Source organism: Aulonocara sp. 'chitande type north' Nkhata Bay, linkage group LG4 (assembly GCF_057382095.1).
Source record: "Aulonocara sp. 'chitande type north' Nkhata Bay isolate Kocher_YH1m ecotype deep benthic linkage group LG4, A_spYH_male_GT1.1, whole genome shotgun sequence".
NCBI classification, from domain to species: Eukaryota; Metazoa; Chordata; class Actinopteri; order Cichliformes; family Cichlidae; genus Aulonocara; species Aulonocara sp. 'chitande type north' Nkhata Bay.
The window spans coordinates 33,379,403-33,396,348 of record NC_141347.1 but is presented as its reverse complement, the minus strand read 5'-3'; the positions used below and the strand labels follow the sequence as shown (position 1 = coordinate 33,396,348).

Below are 16,946 nucleotides of genomic sequence, written 5' to 3'. Positions count from 1 at the left end.
GTGGAGCTGCTACATACTGCACATACAAGGGTCAGGCTTTTTCCATGAACCGTGACACTTTATCAATACACGGAGTTAGAAATAAAGTGATAAAGACGATGAGAAGTTTCAGGTTTGTCATTCCAGAGCGCTGCGTCGTAAAGACTGGAGGCCCGAGGCTTTATGGGGAGGGGTGGAAGGGGGGGGGGTGATTTATGAGTGTAGCATCTCAACTGTCATACATGATGTTGTATAACAACGTGACTTTGCAGACTTTATTAAGGAAGCATTCTTCGGTATAGTACGAAACCCGCACAGCCGTTTCCTTGCTGGCTTGGCAGACAGACGAAAACTAGAGTAAAATAAAATTACCTCAAAACTATAGCACTAATATAAAGGTGATTTTATAAATTGATGCACATTCAGTTACCTTCTGTGGTATCTCTAAAAGGATCGCTCATTACAAACAAACAAACAAACAAAAACTACCAAAATAAAAAAAAAACAAATTCTGATCTGGAATCTGGACTGCCGAGCAGATGTCACTTGTTGCTGAGTCCATTCTAATTTTAGCTTAAGGATACACAAAAACACATTCAGCAAATATTTAGGTCAGTAAGATATTCTTTAGAGTTGAACTTTAAGTGTCAATTTAAGCAAATACGAGAAGAATATTAATATAATAACAAGACTGTACAGATGCTTTATATTACAATGTCACTTTATCCAAAAGCTAAACAAACATAACATTTGTTTTTATTCCACAAATTGCACGAAAACGATGGATGCAACCACCGTGACGTCATGGTTTCCCGACTATGTATTTGAACCCTCAGCATTAGCGTTTTAGTGAGAAGCAACCCAGAGAGCAGAACAGAGGGTAGAGTGCAAAGTTATCAGTTAACACTAAAAAGCTTTGGCTAGCAAGCAGCATGCATGAGCTGCACAGGTGCAATCTGCTAATTAGTGACAGACTAATAACATATTAGAATTTCACTCACCACAATTGGAGCACAAGATTCTCAGACAGGCTACACTGCACAGCATTTGTAGTATAATTCTGTTAACAAATATCTAAAAGCCAAAGAGAGACATTTGACTGGTTGGATTTAGGGAACTGAATTAGTGCAGGTAAGGTTAATCAATGTTAATCAAAGCAGCCACATCCATAAATCTACACCTTACGAGAGAAACTATAACCAGAGATCAAACAGTGTTTGCAACACACTGTTACAAACAGTTTTAATGCTTCAAAGCTGAACATCTTAATGTGGACGTCTGTGAGAACTGGCTCGCTAATGGAGTCAACCTCAATTGCTTTTTAGACAAATTGCATTGGCTTCATTTTTCTGCCTCACAGGTTTCCACTTTTCATGTAGAGTATTTGTTATCTTTCCTTTATAAGGGCATATCTTTGATTATTACACAAATTATACATTAACAAACACTAGTTTCTACTCATAACAACACCACAGTTATAAGTCAGATCTTAGTGCATTGTATACTGTATTCTTAAAGTCTTGGCATCTACTGAGTTTGATTTTTTTTTATCCGGTGCCAGCAACAACAAATTTACACTCGCACACATGAAATCTGTGCAACCGACAAGAATTTCAAACATACCCTTCCATGCACACCCACCACTCACACACAGTCCCACAGGAGGACAGATGGAGAGGGGCAGAATGGGAACAGGGGCTTGTACAACTGGGCCGGTGTTTCCATTGTGCAGTAGGTGAGCCGTAAGTCTATCCTCTACTAATTGCCAGACCAGTTCAAACACAAAGTCTGCCACTGAAATCCAATCCTACGGGTGTTGTACAGTGAGTAAAGTTTACAATGTGTAACATTTTTCCCCTGTTGGCAAAAAATAGGGCACATGGAAGAGGAGGTGAGGGGATGGAGAGGAACGGCGAGGGCAAAGAAGGGGGGAACCAAGGAAGATGTGGACTGTGCCGGCGTCGGCGACACGGAGGATGTAACTGTAAATAGATCACTCACTATTTAGGCTGCATGTCTAATCTAGGGGATCCAGACTGAATGAAAGTGTAGCCGCTGTAGGTGGACTGGGTCCTGTAACGGGACACTGAGGAGGCACCGATAAGGAGACGAGGAGGAGTGACTGAGAGGTGATCTGCGGGAGAGAGAGGGGTGCTGTAAGGGGAGAGGTGACAGCGATGCAGATGATGTAAACAAGACGCGCAGAGTGTGTGCATGTGTTGCGTGAAGCCGTTTCGTAAACTGACAACGACCCAGCTACATCGCACATCACACAAAATCCAAACTGAGAGAGACGTGGAACGAGGCAGACTGCTAGGCAATGCAACACAGCGCCAGTCTGCATTTTGCACCCATTTGAACCTGTTTCTAATTAGGCATTAAACTGAATTACCAAACCCCGTTCTCCTAATGAGGGCTTTGGAGCTTTGATGCTCATATTCCCTCTCCCTCCCAAACTGTTTTCCCGAAGGTGAACATTCCATACGCTAATTTCAGTTTCATGCAGGAAAGACTTGTAGCCGCATGTGCTGTTTGTTTGTCAGAGCGGCAGTGTATCGGTATGGGCGTGTGTGCGTGTGTGTGCGTGCATTCTTTGCTTCGGTGTACATGTGCGCTGTTTGCATGTTTATGTGTGGTCTGGCTCCAGACCCTGTCACTCATCCTCTTTGACCTTTAGTAAGCTGTGAAATTCAATTTCAGGCTTGGCTTGCTTTTTGCGCTCAAACCTCCACCTGTGCTAAATATGTTCATGGGGAAACTGGACAGCAGCTGAAGTGGCGCACACAGGGATGTCAAAGACAGACAGGCAGGCAGAAGTGATGCATTCATCAATTCGAACTCCCCCATGAATGACCTCACCTTTGACCTTTACCTCTTTGCCACCGTGTCTGGCGACTGGGGCATTTCCAGCAGGCTCTGGCTAATTGGGTCAGATTGCGGAGAACGGAGCATTACGCCTGAAATTAGAAACACATGCAGCTATACCTCAGTGTGTACGTGTGTGGTAGCAATGGCAGTGCAGTTTTCATTAGAGAAGGTTTTTTTAGGGGTGGAATGCGGCGGGTGTGAGGCGAGTGATGGAAGAAACACGGAAAAGGATTGAAAATGTCAGGAAATCAGGTGAAGACACTAAAATAACGTTCAAAGTGAGTGAAGATGGAAGAGGAGATGATGGAGGACTGACACCAGGTACCTTGGGGAGGCTGAGGATGTGTAATTGAGGCCTGACTTGGTGGCTCTGTTATGGACAGACAGACTGAGAGCCTCGCCCTGACAGCTCGGCTCAGCTATTTGCAATAATTGCTATAATAGCTACCTTCCAATTTCGTTCGGATCTGAGTTTCAAATGCAGGAGGATGTCCAGTGCAGAGGCAACAAGCTGATGCCTGATGGCGCTGCCTGTGGGAAAGATTCATCACAGGGGCCGATGGGAGTAAGAGCGACATCTGGAAACTTCAAAATTAGAACCAGTTGAAGATGTTGGAATCCAAAAGGTGGATCACGTGTGGAGTCGAATTCAATCGCTCCTCTGAAGGGAGAGACTCTGTACAAGGCAGCGCTGTGCTATAAAAGAAATCTGTTTGTTTTTTGTTTTTTACAGGGCTTTAATAAAAGACCGGAAACCTGTTTCAGTCATGATAATGTTGTTTGCTGAAAATAGAAAACCACTGTACAGCATTGAATTTGCCTGCTAAATAGTGCAGCTTAACTTTAAAGAGTTTTGATGACTTAAGGATTAAGGAAAGCTTTTAATGTGACGTGTTAGAGCGGTAGTATGAAGCAAAACTTGTTCTGTGAATGAATGCCTGAGATAAACCTCTGGGTCTCCTCGGCTGTGAAACGGTCACAGTTACATATGCACGCGAAAGCCCGAGAAAAACGCATCCCTGCCTTTTCAGTCATCGCCTTTGTCTGAAGGTGATTCCCATCCACACCGAGCTAACAACTTTCTCTTGCTCTGTTTCTCTCAACCACTCAAACTCTCATTGATGCACCCCGAGGTGGAAATATCTAAGTGCACGCAGGGCAAGTTCAGACAGGGAAGGAGATAGAGAGAATGGTGGGAGGGTTGAACGGATTTCGAGCGACTGACAGTAAATGCCAAGGGGTAGGAATGCCGCAAAGGAGACATTAGGGAGTGTGTATGTATGTGCGCGCAAGTGTTTGTGTTTGATTGGCAAAGACGATCCCGAAAATTCTCAGAAGGTTCTCTGCTTCTACTGTACGCTGGATGTGGATAAGACAAACAAAGCGTGTGCACGTGAAGTCATGTGCGCTTGTGCAATCACTCAGTGAGTACAAGTATATCAACGCCGCCTTCCATCTGATGGTCCTGTGTTAAATGTCTCCGACTCAGAGTGAAGACTGCACTTTAGTCTGCCTCTCTATACAAGAGTGACCCGTTTTAGCGGCCTGAAAACCCTCTTTTCACGATCCCCCCTTCTCTTTCTGTGTCTCCTCTCCAGGTCCCTATCTCTCCCATCCCCGAACTCTTTCATGAGCAGTCTCTCAGGGGCAGGGTTGTAACACAAGCCTGCGCTCTTTTGTCTCCATTCTTTTCCTTATCCTTTCATCTTTTTAAACATTCAGGGGAAAAGGGGTTTGGTGAGATGGAAACCACTACTTGGTAAAGGAAAGAAAGAGATAGCATGTGAGAGAGCAAGAGAGAGTGGGAGGTGGGATGAAGAGGGGAGGCAGAGTAGACCCCCCCCCCCCCCATTCCTCTCACTGCTCATCCGCCAATTTATGGCTCTCCTTTTCAACAAGGCCATTCAAGGTGGGGAGGCTCAGTGGACGCGCTGTTCTCGCAGGTCAATAGCAATGAACCCTCGTCTGGTCTGTATAGGGGTGACTTATCTGCGCCGAGGACCCACTGACCTGTCTGTCAGCCTGTGCGTCCTCTATAGACCTCCATTGTGACTCCTACAGGCCTTGGCTGACTTTCCCCCCGAAGACCTGTGAGCGGACAGAGTGGCCAGTCAACAACTCTTATTTTCATCTTTCCAGCTTTAACAGTACATCCAAACTACCTGCATTGCAGCATTAGCGAAGATCAAAGCAGCAAATATCTGCACGACTGAATGGAAGTCAAAACCATGTGAAAACATGAACTAGATCTGGATCAAATAACACATAATAACACACATGTTTTTAATGGGTTGTGGCACATGGACTTGTCCACTATGTGTGCATTAATGGTTTTAGTCTCTATGTTGTGCAGCTGGAAGGCAGCTCCATAAATCACTTCAACCTAAGAAAAAAAGTGTAAAAAAGTGCGATGCCTTGATTGTGATGTCATGCAATCGTCACTGAATTCTTGTTATGAAGGCTCAAACTGAGTGATTTAGCAGTCCCCATGCTGGTGTTTTGAAACAAGACTTGAAAAGCAAGTGATGGACTGACTGTAAAAGTAGTAGTAGTACACTGCATGCTCATTGGCTGATCATTTGTGATTGACAGGTCATTAGCTAATGACAATATGATGGATTATCACCCCTTCTAATAATGACTATAATTCACAAAAACAGCTTTAGTATTACCTGGAACTAATGATGGAGCCCTGAAGACTATCAGGAATTTGGAACATATGACATCATGCACACATTGCTTGGATGTGATACAACCACTATTGGTAAGCGAAAAATATATAGGGCTTCTGAACATCACTAGGTGAAGTGGATTACACCAGAAACCTCAATGTAAGTGCTTTGGTCACTAGCAGATTGTCTCAATCGCCCGAAGTTTGCACTTCAAAATGAGAACCAGTTGAAGATGTTGGGATCCAAAAGGTGGATCACGTGTGGAGTCAAATTCAATTGCTCCTCTGAAGGGAGGAAGTTTGCATGGAACGCACCATCTTCTCTGCAAACACTCGCTAACTATTAGCTGAATGGCAGTAAAACTTGAAAAAAAAAATGGAAATGGATGATGTACTGCTTCAAAGCTGCATCAATTTGCTAGCAACAACAAGGAGGTTTTCGGTGCAGCACCCTGCAACCCTCAGTTGGTGAAAACCTTATTGCAAATGCAACTGCGCAAACTGGTTGGGGAGTACACATTTTTGCCTAGTGGGTTCCACGTCCACGGAGACCTTCCCCATACAACGTCACACCTCCAAAATCTGGTTAGAGGTCACGTGACTGCAAAAAAATAGATAACCTTTTTGCACCTCATAAGTTTCCCATGAAAAATTGAAGCCAAGTTTAAGTCACTTCGGTGCCTTAAACCTTTCAGACAGAAGCCATGGCCTTCCTAGACACAAGGCTAGTTTGCCAGAGTAATTCAAGGGTCCCCATACTAATCACCACCTAAAGTCCTCAGATAAGGAGGCCCAACAATCTAAACATGAACATGATGAATTATAGCCTCAGTGCACAGTATTTTCTTAATCATCTTGTCAGAGTATACAGTATCTTCCTGTTGTAATTTAGGCCTATTTACTCTTTCCTAGGATTTGATGTGCATGCCAACATCGAAATTAACCTGTAAGCACTCACATCTCTACGTGTCTTGCAAACATGCCTAAAAATCTGGCACAAGCATAGAGGAAGCAATCTGAAAGCAGACTTGGATTTGGCATTAAAACACAGAGTTACATCTTCAGGTTTGATTGTGCCAAACGGGGTTATGTTGCAGCCTCACACACTTGCAAACGACAACCGTGCAGCTACGGCTGGTTGTAATAATTTACAGTTGATGCCCCATAATGAACTCACCGAACTTGGATCTGTGCCCGTATTACTGGCATTACTGGCTGTTTTCCTGTGAAGTGTGAGGCGGGGATCAAAAACAGGAGGGGTGACGGTTAAGATCATCTCATGGCCACGTTAATTCCAAGCTAGCAAAGATATGTGACTTTGTTTTGGGGCTAATTATTGTTTTCTCTTTTAGGTGTCTGTTTAGGAGCGGTTGTTTCATACATCTGCTTTGACAGATGTTAGTCGCTGAATGCCCCAGAACTCTTATCCATATTCTACTAAAGGATCCTGAGGGGGGGGGGGGGGGGAGTTCGCCCAGTCTTTGCGCTTCCACCAAGAAACTAATCTCAACTGAGTCGAGCTAGCAGTAAGCCAATAACAGGGCCATTCTGAAGAGACTGCGTGCTTCTTTAAAATAAAAGCCCTGCCTTTCCGTCACGTTCGATGGAAATTCAAATTCCTCAGTTCATGTTTTATTTTGAAAATGTTAACCGGAAGTTTTGATTGTAGTTAATGCTAGCTTTGTTGAACGCGTTTCAGGCGGAGTTCGGAGTTCTTAAAACGTTTGGGTAGCTTCTTCAGCGCTCCACTTCGTCGCTCACTTATTTGAACTGACATAATTTTTCTCTGGGGCTCCTTGGAGCAGTAACAAGTTATGGAATATCCACATTTTCAGGCGGGTCAACATTTGTAATAGTTTTGTGGGTTTATTGCATACAGTATTTCTCTTGAGTGGAAGCGCTCCCGGGACAGGAGAGTTTTCTGGTGTGTAACTACTTTCCTTTCCTTTTTTTTCTCTCCCCTCATTGGATTTTTGGTGCACTCGTGCGATGTCACGGACTATTAAAAAAGGAGAAAGACATGTTTGTGAATAGCGTTTGTGGTTAGCGTGTAAAAGTGATTTGGGGTTTCTTTTTTAAACCAGTTGAGCAACAGCGACAGGACTATAATCAATGTGGTGTCAGCTGGAAGGACGCGGGGTCCGGATCTCACCTAAACGGTATGCCACACACGTACACTCAAAATAATGTTTAAATATTCTGCAGCGCAGCTCAATCGAAATACAGACACGTTTCTTCATTTATTTATGCAATCAGTCAGTTACAGATACAGGGGCGGTTCCATGATTTTGTAAATTGAGTGGCGCAGTGGGGCCCCGCTGGAAAACATATTATATTATAATTTTTAATGAGAAATAAATACAAAGTAGAAAACTGGTGCAGAAAACACGTGCCCTCATACAGATGTAGTAGACAAGTGTGAATGTGAATAACATTTTTGCAAAGTGAAGAAACAAGTTAAAAAGTCATAACCCTGCTTAAATATTAGTAAAAAAAACTTGTAGGTTCAACATATGCTGAAAGTACTTACAGTAAAAGAACGTGCAGAATTATGCAGAATCAAAATATATGCATTATACAATACATTATACTAGATCATGCATCATAACTGAATCTATATAGCTATAATAATTAATATTTATTAATATGATTATATTTTGCAATATATAACAAAAAATGTAAGCTTTAAAATTATTATAAAGCACATTATTTTGCATACAAATTATAGTGGAGTAAAATCAGAAAGTTTCTATTAATACTTATTTAGTAACGTACTTGAGTAAGTAGACTTGCTAAGTTAGATTAGAAGATGGAAGCTTATCAGTGCCCTGGTTCAAAGGCACTGGTGAGGTCCTATCACTTTGAGGATAACAACCAGAAAGTTATATAAGTCAGGCTACTATAAGTTTAATAATTTTATATTTATTTATTTTCCCGAGCTCTCTTTTTAATTACATTCATGTATAAACAGGCACGAATTGATCATTATAATTTAATTTTTTTATTTGATTCATACTTTCTTTTTTAAAGCTCAGCATTTCTCACTTGATTGAGAAGATCAAGACGCTCTACGTGTTTTCCTTGGCAGCCCGACACTTGTAGGGTTTTTCACATGTTGTTTTCCTTGGCAGTCACTCAGGTGAGGTGAATGCTACCCAGTCACAATACAAACCTGCTGGTAGATCACACAAGTTGCCATTTTAACATACCTGCAGCTGATCTCTTAACTCCGCGCTGTCAACAGATAAGGGGCTGAATAGGCTTCGTGGGTGGTTTTTGCAGGTGAAAGTGCAAGTTTGAGTGTAATATAAATTATTTCATTACAGTTTTTAAGGTTTTTTTTACGCTTTTAAACAGAAGAAGACGCATGGCTTGCTTGCACCTCATTAGAAGTGTTTCCCAGTGTGAACCAGAGAGATCTACAAGTCATTTGAGAGAGGTGTCACTGACAGAGCCAAGGTTAGAGAGGAGGGGGCTCAATCCTGCAGGATGAGCATGGTACGAAACAATCACAGAGCTGGAATTAATGGGCTGTTTGCACAGCGGGACCGCAAGGCACTGTAAATGGATGTAAAGGCTTTTATTTTTAACCTCGAAAGAGGGGACGAAGCAGAGGGAGGACAAACATTTACCTGCATGTTTTTTCCATCTCACATAGTGTCACAGCCACTCCTGCTGTCAGTGTTTCTAATAGATGCTTTTGAGACCGTTTAGTCAGACCCAACCTGTGATTAAAATGTGGTGAAAGATGCAATCTGACGTGTAAACTGTTTTCAGGGGGAAGCTTCCCTCTGAGATCTTCCACCCCCATCGAGGGGGAGTTACAGAACTTCAGGCAGGATTAGTTTAGGAGAGAATGCAGTCCTAACACTGAATGCATTTTCCCGCTGTCAGATGGATGTGCCTGACATTAGCCACACATGTGGAACTTGTAAACAGACTAAATAGCACAGTAGCCATTGCCAGGTGTGGATCTGCTTTATGGCATGTGTTTCCTGGGGTGGGTCTCAAGAGAGAGCCAGAGGCACACTGTACCATAATTCCCCCTGATTCCTTCTTCCCTTTAACACTGGCAGGAGTCTGAACAATTTTCCAGGTGTCAGATCTATTCAGAAAAACACTTATGTTTATATTCTGTGTTTAAAGTTTTTCTATTGTTAATGTTGAGCAAGAGTTTTGAGTGACGGCACATGAAGAATGTGGACTGATGCATGTGTTTCACGCTAACTTAAAGTGGCTTGATAATACAGAAAAATGTATGACAAGTTATCATCCATTAACAGGAAGTTAGTGTCTACTGTATTGTAATTTTTCAAGTGAATTATAAAAACTTTATCAGCTTCTTAAATGTCTTTACAAAATAATAAATGTCAATTATGTGTATTTAAAAGTGTCCATAAAAAAGACCGAATCTGTGTTCAGCTAAAAGCGCTGTTTAATGTAAGAACCAGAAAAAGCAGCACATTAATCTGATAAAAATGAGTTAAAAAAATAAATACATAGAAAGAGATATAAAGTAAAATGCTGAACTGTCAGAGCGAGGGGAAACATTGCATTTTAAGAGTGGTTAAAAACAAAGTGAAATAGGACAGTTTCAACCTGTCACGTAAAAATGCTCCCTGACGTATGCTCATATCTGCTGGGAATGTTGTATTGCAGAGGTTGGGAACAAGTTGTATCTTCCGCCTTGTTTTGACTGCTTTTCTGAAGCTTAAATAAATGCACAGCCAATGTGATTGCAGAGAAAAGAAAGCCAGCATGTGAGCTATCAAGGACTTATATTAATCAGTGCTAAGAAATGGAGTTCTTGGAGGTCTCTCCGTTAGTGTCCTCAAAGTTTAGTCTGTTTATTCATGGATTTTTGCTCGATGAGGTGGTTCCATCTGTTTGTTTAGGCTGTATATCCTGTGGTATTCTTCCTGTGCTGCTCATTTTGAAGGCTCTCAGGCTACGGTGATTAGGATTAACATAAGAGTGCAGCCTCGAGTAGGGTTTTACTTACTAGGTGAGGTTTTTGAATTAGACGGCCTGGGGTATTTGTGCATACTCATTTGTGGAGAGGGGGTGTAGGTTGCGAGGGCTTGAGTTTGGTCCAGACGGTGGAAGAACTTTGTGTCTAGCCTTGCAGGGAGAGCAAATGATGCATGTCATTGTGGCAAATGGAGCATGGTGATGAAGTGCAGCTCCTGCTGCTGCTGTTTTACAAAGAAACCACTTAGACGGTCAGCCTGCCTGCCCTCGGTGTGATGTCTGAGTGCTCCACAAAGGCCTTTAGGAAACCTGTAACTCCAACTGATCACATATTCCACAGCTGTCCGGGATATTTGATCCTGTACTTCCCCTTCGTGTTAACGGTCAGATTTATCACTTTAATTGGTTTCCATCACACAAAACATTTGGCAGGCCTGGTACACTGATCAGTAAACTAAGCAAACATGTAGCTCTACACGCTGAGGTGTGATTTGGCGTCAGCAGGCACTTTGAGCGGCAGCACCTTGGGTGACAGCATGAATGATGTCTCAACCAAACCTTGCTGCGTCTCGCTGGCAGCATTGTGTCCCGGGTGTGGTTCTATTGAGTTACAGGTCCTGTCACAGGAAGGATTTAGTTTTGTCACCACTCATTCACACACTCACTGATAGCCACCGATGATCCCCCCGCCCAGTCGCTCTTACACACCTGTTAAAACAAACAATTATAATATCAGCAAACAAACGAAGTCATAACATTCCGTTTTTGACACATATTTTATGTTGCTGTGGTTTTTTAGAAGTCTGCATCCTTTGCCACGAAGGAGCCTCGCCAGCAACGTTACATCACTGACATTCCCATCATTCCATTTTTTACTCTTTCCAATTGACCTTTTCCCTGCTTTTAAACAAATAACTAAATCCTCACTTACCTCCCCCGTGTAGGCTCGTGAGTACTGCTTGAATACCGTCTCGCTGGACCTGCGGTATAGATTGGTGGCTGGAATATTTTTACTGTTAGTCAGAGGGCAACCTCACATTGAGTCACATGTGAGTCATCTCACTTTTTATTTCATTCACATAATGTCAGAGTTGACAAAGCAATTCACCCTAAACGTCCTTTGCGTGTCAGGAATTGTTTACATTTGGCTTACACGAGGGAGTGTGCGGTCTGGTTGACTATATTTATACTAACAGTTAGTTTTGATTTTCAGGAAATTTGCTCATAATTTTTTAGATGAAAAAAAAAGCTGTAAACTGTGCACATCTGATAGGTTGGCAATAAAGTTTTTTGCCTTCAAATTAGTGGTCAGACAAACTATTGAAACCAGGAGTTTAACTGGTGTTTAACTGTATCTCAGGTCCCACAGCATAATTGTGAAAACTGTAATGTCTAAATATGATTCAGGTCATAAGTGAATTGGAAATTTATCAGCGTAATGAAGGGATCAGGCCTGTCATAACAGGATATTTACGCGTCTGTAATGTGTGTGTGTGTGTGTGTGTGTGTTACAGACAAGGGGAGAAGGAAATGACAGAGCTAACAAATTGGATAGTGTTGATACAATGCTACTCCCACTGACACCACAGTTCAGTTACACCAACATGGTACCCTAGCCTAAATAATAGTCATGTAATGCAGCAAGTATTGTATTATGATTCGTTTTATTGGTCTACATATATCAAACCTATTAACCTTATAAGTGCCACTTATTCTCCAAAAATCTCTCTGTGCATAGAAATCCCTGAATTGTTATTGTGGGTGTCATATTGTAATAATATTGAGCTCTTCTAAGATTCTGTGACCAGGTAAAATGGGCAAAAACAATAATAGTGAACTAACTAGTCAACAGTTAACTATGCGTTTTATGAAATGCTTAGTATGTACTTTTTATAACATAATATTGTGTATATGACCTAAAGGAGTTATACAGAAGAATTTCAGCTTCTTATTTTTGCCACACAAAAAGCAGCACTAAAGCCTTTTGTAACTACAAGCTGCACAAAGTTTAGATAATACAGGTTATGGCAGGCAGGACGTTTACAATAGCGATCACTCTATAATTGAAACTCTTCCAGGCTAGTGCAGCTGAATGCAGTACTGTATCCGTCATTAAATTTCCATCACCAGTTCACTCACAGCCCAGGTGTAAACAGGTAGAATACTTGCGGTTTATCTCAGCTGTATTGGTATGCTTTCTTATTATGTGTGTGTGTTTTGACAAGAAGGTATATTGTAAGTTACAACATGTAGAAGAAAGTCCCAGATTCTTGAATTCTGAAGAAAAGTAGCAACAGCAGAAGAGAAACAAATCATGCCTTTAAAAGCTTTGGCTGTAAAGTTTCTGACACACATATGTGCCAGTCTGTCGGAGGTGAGCTCTTCAAAGTGTGCACCATTCATAGCTGAACTCCTCTTGCAGAAACAAAGATCGACCTCGCTGTACCTATTTTTCCACGAGTTCTGCCAAGATTTTAGAGCCATACCTCAGCAGTTAAAGCACCAGTCTCATAAAGCTGTAGGCCACCAGTAAAACCTCTCAATTTACACTTTAATTGTGGTGCTTGGTTTAACTGTATAAGCCACAATTTGCATTGTATAAAGTAACGTTGGCTCTCTCTCCTCTTGTGTCTGCTCTATTTTAACCACCAGCTGATACGTCTTGGGAGTGATGCACTGGCTTCCCCTGGTTGCCATGGTGATTGCCTCGGCCCTGCCCTTCCCTCACAACCCCGTGTCCAAGATTGCTACTGCGACCGCCGAGCCTGGCTTCGACAAACGCAGAGAGCACCGGCATGACCCAGCCGCTCGCCTCGCAGCTGCCCCCGCGGACTACAGCTTCAATGGAAGTGCCTCGCAGACGGACTACAACATGACTGCTGCGCTCAGTCAACACAGCAACAGACAAAACCTCCAGAGCCGTAAGGATTATGTAAAACCTATACACGAAGAGACATTCAAGGTGGAGAGTCGAGGAACCCACCAATCAAACAGCAACTCAGGCAGCAATGACAGAAGCAGCTTAGATGTTCCCACAGAACGAGCTACACTCAGGGCCGAGGATGTTTCCCAGGATAGTTCTGTTCCCAAGGATTACAAACCTGGCAGCACCAGCAGGTATGAATACGCAGGCTTTGTGGACTTTTCCAAGAAAGACAATCTTCAGGACGCTACTGATAGGCCATTGCAGGTTTCTGCATTGGAAAACCATGTGAGTCCTGCTACAACACATAAGGGTCAAACAGGACCAAAACTGACTACAACTTCAGATCAGTTCAGAGATACACAAAAAATCGGGACAGCGAGCCAGAGGACCGTGGGAACTGGAAGAGGTTTTCCTAAAGAAAGTCTGACAATGGAGGATGGTCTGGGTCTGGGAGGGCTGGATAACATCTTAAAGGGAGACGAGTTGTTTCTCGATGCTCATCCTCGGGTCCTGTTCTCATCCTCTCCATCACCTCCGGAGGACCCACCTCTTTTGCTCATGTTAGAGACTGGCATGCTGGAGGAGGACAGGGATTGGGAGGAGCAGGAGGCCATGGACGAGCGCATCGAGGGTCACGGCGACCGCGCACTCGACAGGAGTACGACTTTGTCTTGGGCAGACTCTGCTAGATTAACCCGCGAGGGTGTCCATCCTGTTAAAAGGGATAAACGCTCACATTTGACTGACAGATCAAAGGAGGGTATTAGGTCAAGGGAACAGTCGGTGTGCGAGGCAATAAGTGTGTGGGTTAACAAGACAGAAGCCACTGACTTCAAAGGAGAGAATGTCAGTGTCTTACAGGAAATCCAGACTCAGAGAGGACCTCTACAACAGTACTTCTATGAAACTAACTGCCACCATCCCAACAACCGGATCCAGTCAAAGGGTGCTGTTGCATCAGCGAAATCTCTCAAACCTCGAGGGATAGGTGTGGCTGGGGGCAGCTGCTTGGGAGTGGATAAAAAACAGTGGAACAGTGAGTGTAGAGTCAAGCAGTCGTACGTGCGAGCACTCACCAAAGATAATAGAAACAGAATCGCATGGAGGTGGATTCGAATCAACTCGTCCTGCGTCTGTGTGCTGCTGTCCAGAGCAAATCCGGCAACGGGGAGGGAGGTTTTGACAAGAAGGGGGAGGGCTTAAGAGACAGCACAAAGTGAAGTGACACAGAGCAGACATCCTTCTGTGTGCACTTTCTCTTCCTCGTGGTCTTTCCTAGAACATGAGGGAAGCTATCTCTTCTTAAATCCAGACCTTTTCAGATATCTCTTTTCCTTCCACTACAACTTTATGTGACTTTTGCATTTAAAAAAACAAGAAGACCTCAACACTAGATCTTAGGGAAAATTGTCCTATAGAAATTTTACTTTAAGAAGTACTGTTTTTGTATGATTTATCTTTCATAATCTAAGTTATTTTTGATTAGTATGTAAGCATGTGTATGTCTTTGATATTAATATATTCCTATATATATATATAAGTGTACAATATGACACCAGTATACCTTTATGTATGAAGCTATGTATATTTGTGTGTATTTATAGAAGAAGCCTTCACGGGCTTGTAGGTCTCTCCAGTGTCTGATGATAATTCCAGCCTCTGGTCCGCTCGGGTTGTAAGAGGAAGGAGCGCCCCCTACTGAGGTTCCATTTTACTGCTCCAAACTCTCACCGTATATTTTACCATGAAACGTTACAGTTATGGTTTAACTAAGACTGCAGCGTGGGCACATGCTAGCGTGATTTCAGCCAGGCAGAGGATTTTTTGTGGCAGGATGTATCTGTGCATGTGGGCCTCACATGTGGCTCATGATTGTAAAAGCATGTGGTTTGTAAATTATGTGACACTTAAACAAGCTGATTTACCATCTTTGCGTTTGTTCAGTTGTCCTGCCAAACATGGTAATAAAGGAACTTTGTACTCAGTATGCTCTGAACTTAACTAATGTACATACAAAGTACAGCTTTCACTACTAGCTTTTTATTGTATTTTTTGCTGCTGAAATCTGCTGGTAAGAGGAAACGTGCCAAACATGCTTAAAAGTTGTAAAGTCCTCATTTTAAAAATCATCCATTACAAGCAAAAATTGTGGCTATTCTGTGTTCAGTTGTCTATAAATCCAGATACATGTAGTTGATTAAAAATAATTGCTTCAGGAAAAAGAGCAAGCCAAGACTACATACCTCCAAGGTTGAGGTGCACAACATGCACAAATCCCTACACACACTAGGATATCTACACCTGGATAACGTTTATGTTTCCTGAGAACATCTAAACTGTGTCTCCCATTTTTTCTGATTTTATTTGCATATGTATTTGTGAAGATATGACAAGAAAATGTCCATTTTTATGCCCCATGAAGGTGACAAATGTGTCGAAAAACATTAGTGGATTTACGCACTAACAACAAAACACAAACCAATCAAATAAACTTACTGACACTATTTAAAGACAATAAACATGTATTTTCTATCCACAAATTGTATAATCCATGCTTTCATGGAAGTCCAAATACTGGATAAAGTTTAATTTTCTTGTCACATTGCAGTTAAAGGTCTTTAGAGAGGGTTTAAAAAAAATCTATTTATCACTACATCATTCAGATAATGCAGTAAACAGCCAGGAAAATGTCAGCCTCACCACGTTTTTGTTTTTGTTTTATAACAAATGACGTTCTATAAATCAAGCTCTGAGTGACACATTAATGAACTGCTCTATTAAAAAGCCCTTTAAGATATAAACAGATATAAAGCTGTGATGTTGGGTGGATGTAAGTGCTACTCAGGTAGATTCCTGGCTCAGAGTGAGAGCACGCCTTTTAGAGATATGTGTTGTAAAATGTTTCTTTTGGAAACAGCAGCGATTGTTAAAATTGAAAGAAAGTGATATCACCAAAAAGTTACGTACATTGAGGTGGAGCCTTTTTTTGTTGCTATTTTATGGTTATAATGCAGGTGAAGTATTTTCTATAGAAATATGCCTGAATTTGCATTTTTTTTCTAGAATAAATTTGAACATCAGATAACGCCAGTTGTACACTCATCACTCACTTTATTAGGTAGTACTGGGTTGGATCCCGGCTTGACTTCAGGATTACCTGAACTCCATGTGGCATAGATTCAACAAGATGCTGGAAACATTCATCAAAGATTTCGATCTGTGTTGATTGCCTCACACACTTGCTCTTCTTCTATCACATGTCAAATGGGCTCTATTGGAAGAGATGTGGAGGCTGTGGAAGCCATCTGAGTACAGTGAGCTTATCATGTTTAAGTGGCCAGTTTGAGATGATGATTTGAGTTTTGTGACGTGGTGCTTTTTCCTGCTGGAAACAGCCATCAGAACATGAGCACGCTGTGGTCAAAAGGGATGGACATGGTCAGTAATAATACTCAGACTGTGCTGTTTAAATGGCATTCAGTTGGTACTTAGTGGACTAAAGCTTGCCAAGAAAATATCCCCCATAACATT

General features: G+C 42.2%; 1 protein-coding gene across 1 annotated transcript; it reads left to right on the top strand.

Moving 5' to 3' along the window:
* The first annotated feature begins 7,213 nt into the window (after positions 1-7,213).
* ntf4 (neurotrophin 4) lies at positions 7,214-15,402 on the top strand. The gene is made up of 3 exons (XM_086290052.1): positions 7,214-7,442; positions 7,603-7,677; positions 13,142-15,402. Exon 3 carries the CDS (start codon positions 13,161-13,163, stop codon positions 14,616-14,618), a length of 1,458 nt encoding a protein of 485 aa, XP_086146178.1. The 5' UTR covers positions 7,214-7,442; positions 7,603-7,677; positions 13,142-13,160; the 3' UTR covers positions 14,619-15,402.
* Positions 15,403-16,946: the final 1,544 nt, after the last annotated feature.

What these genes read in the sequence shown, in the direction of transcription:
- ntf4 (XM_086290052.1), top strand. Translation starts at nt 13,161, where the DNA reads ATGCACTGGCTTCCCCTGGTTGCCATGGTGATTGCCTCGGCCCTGCCC.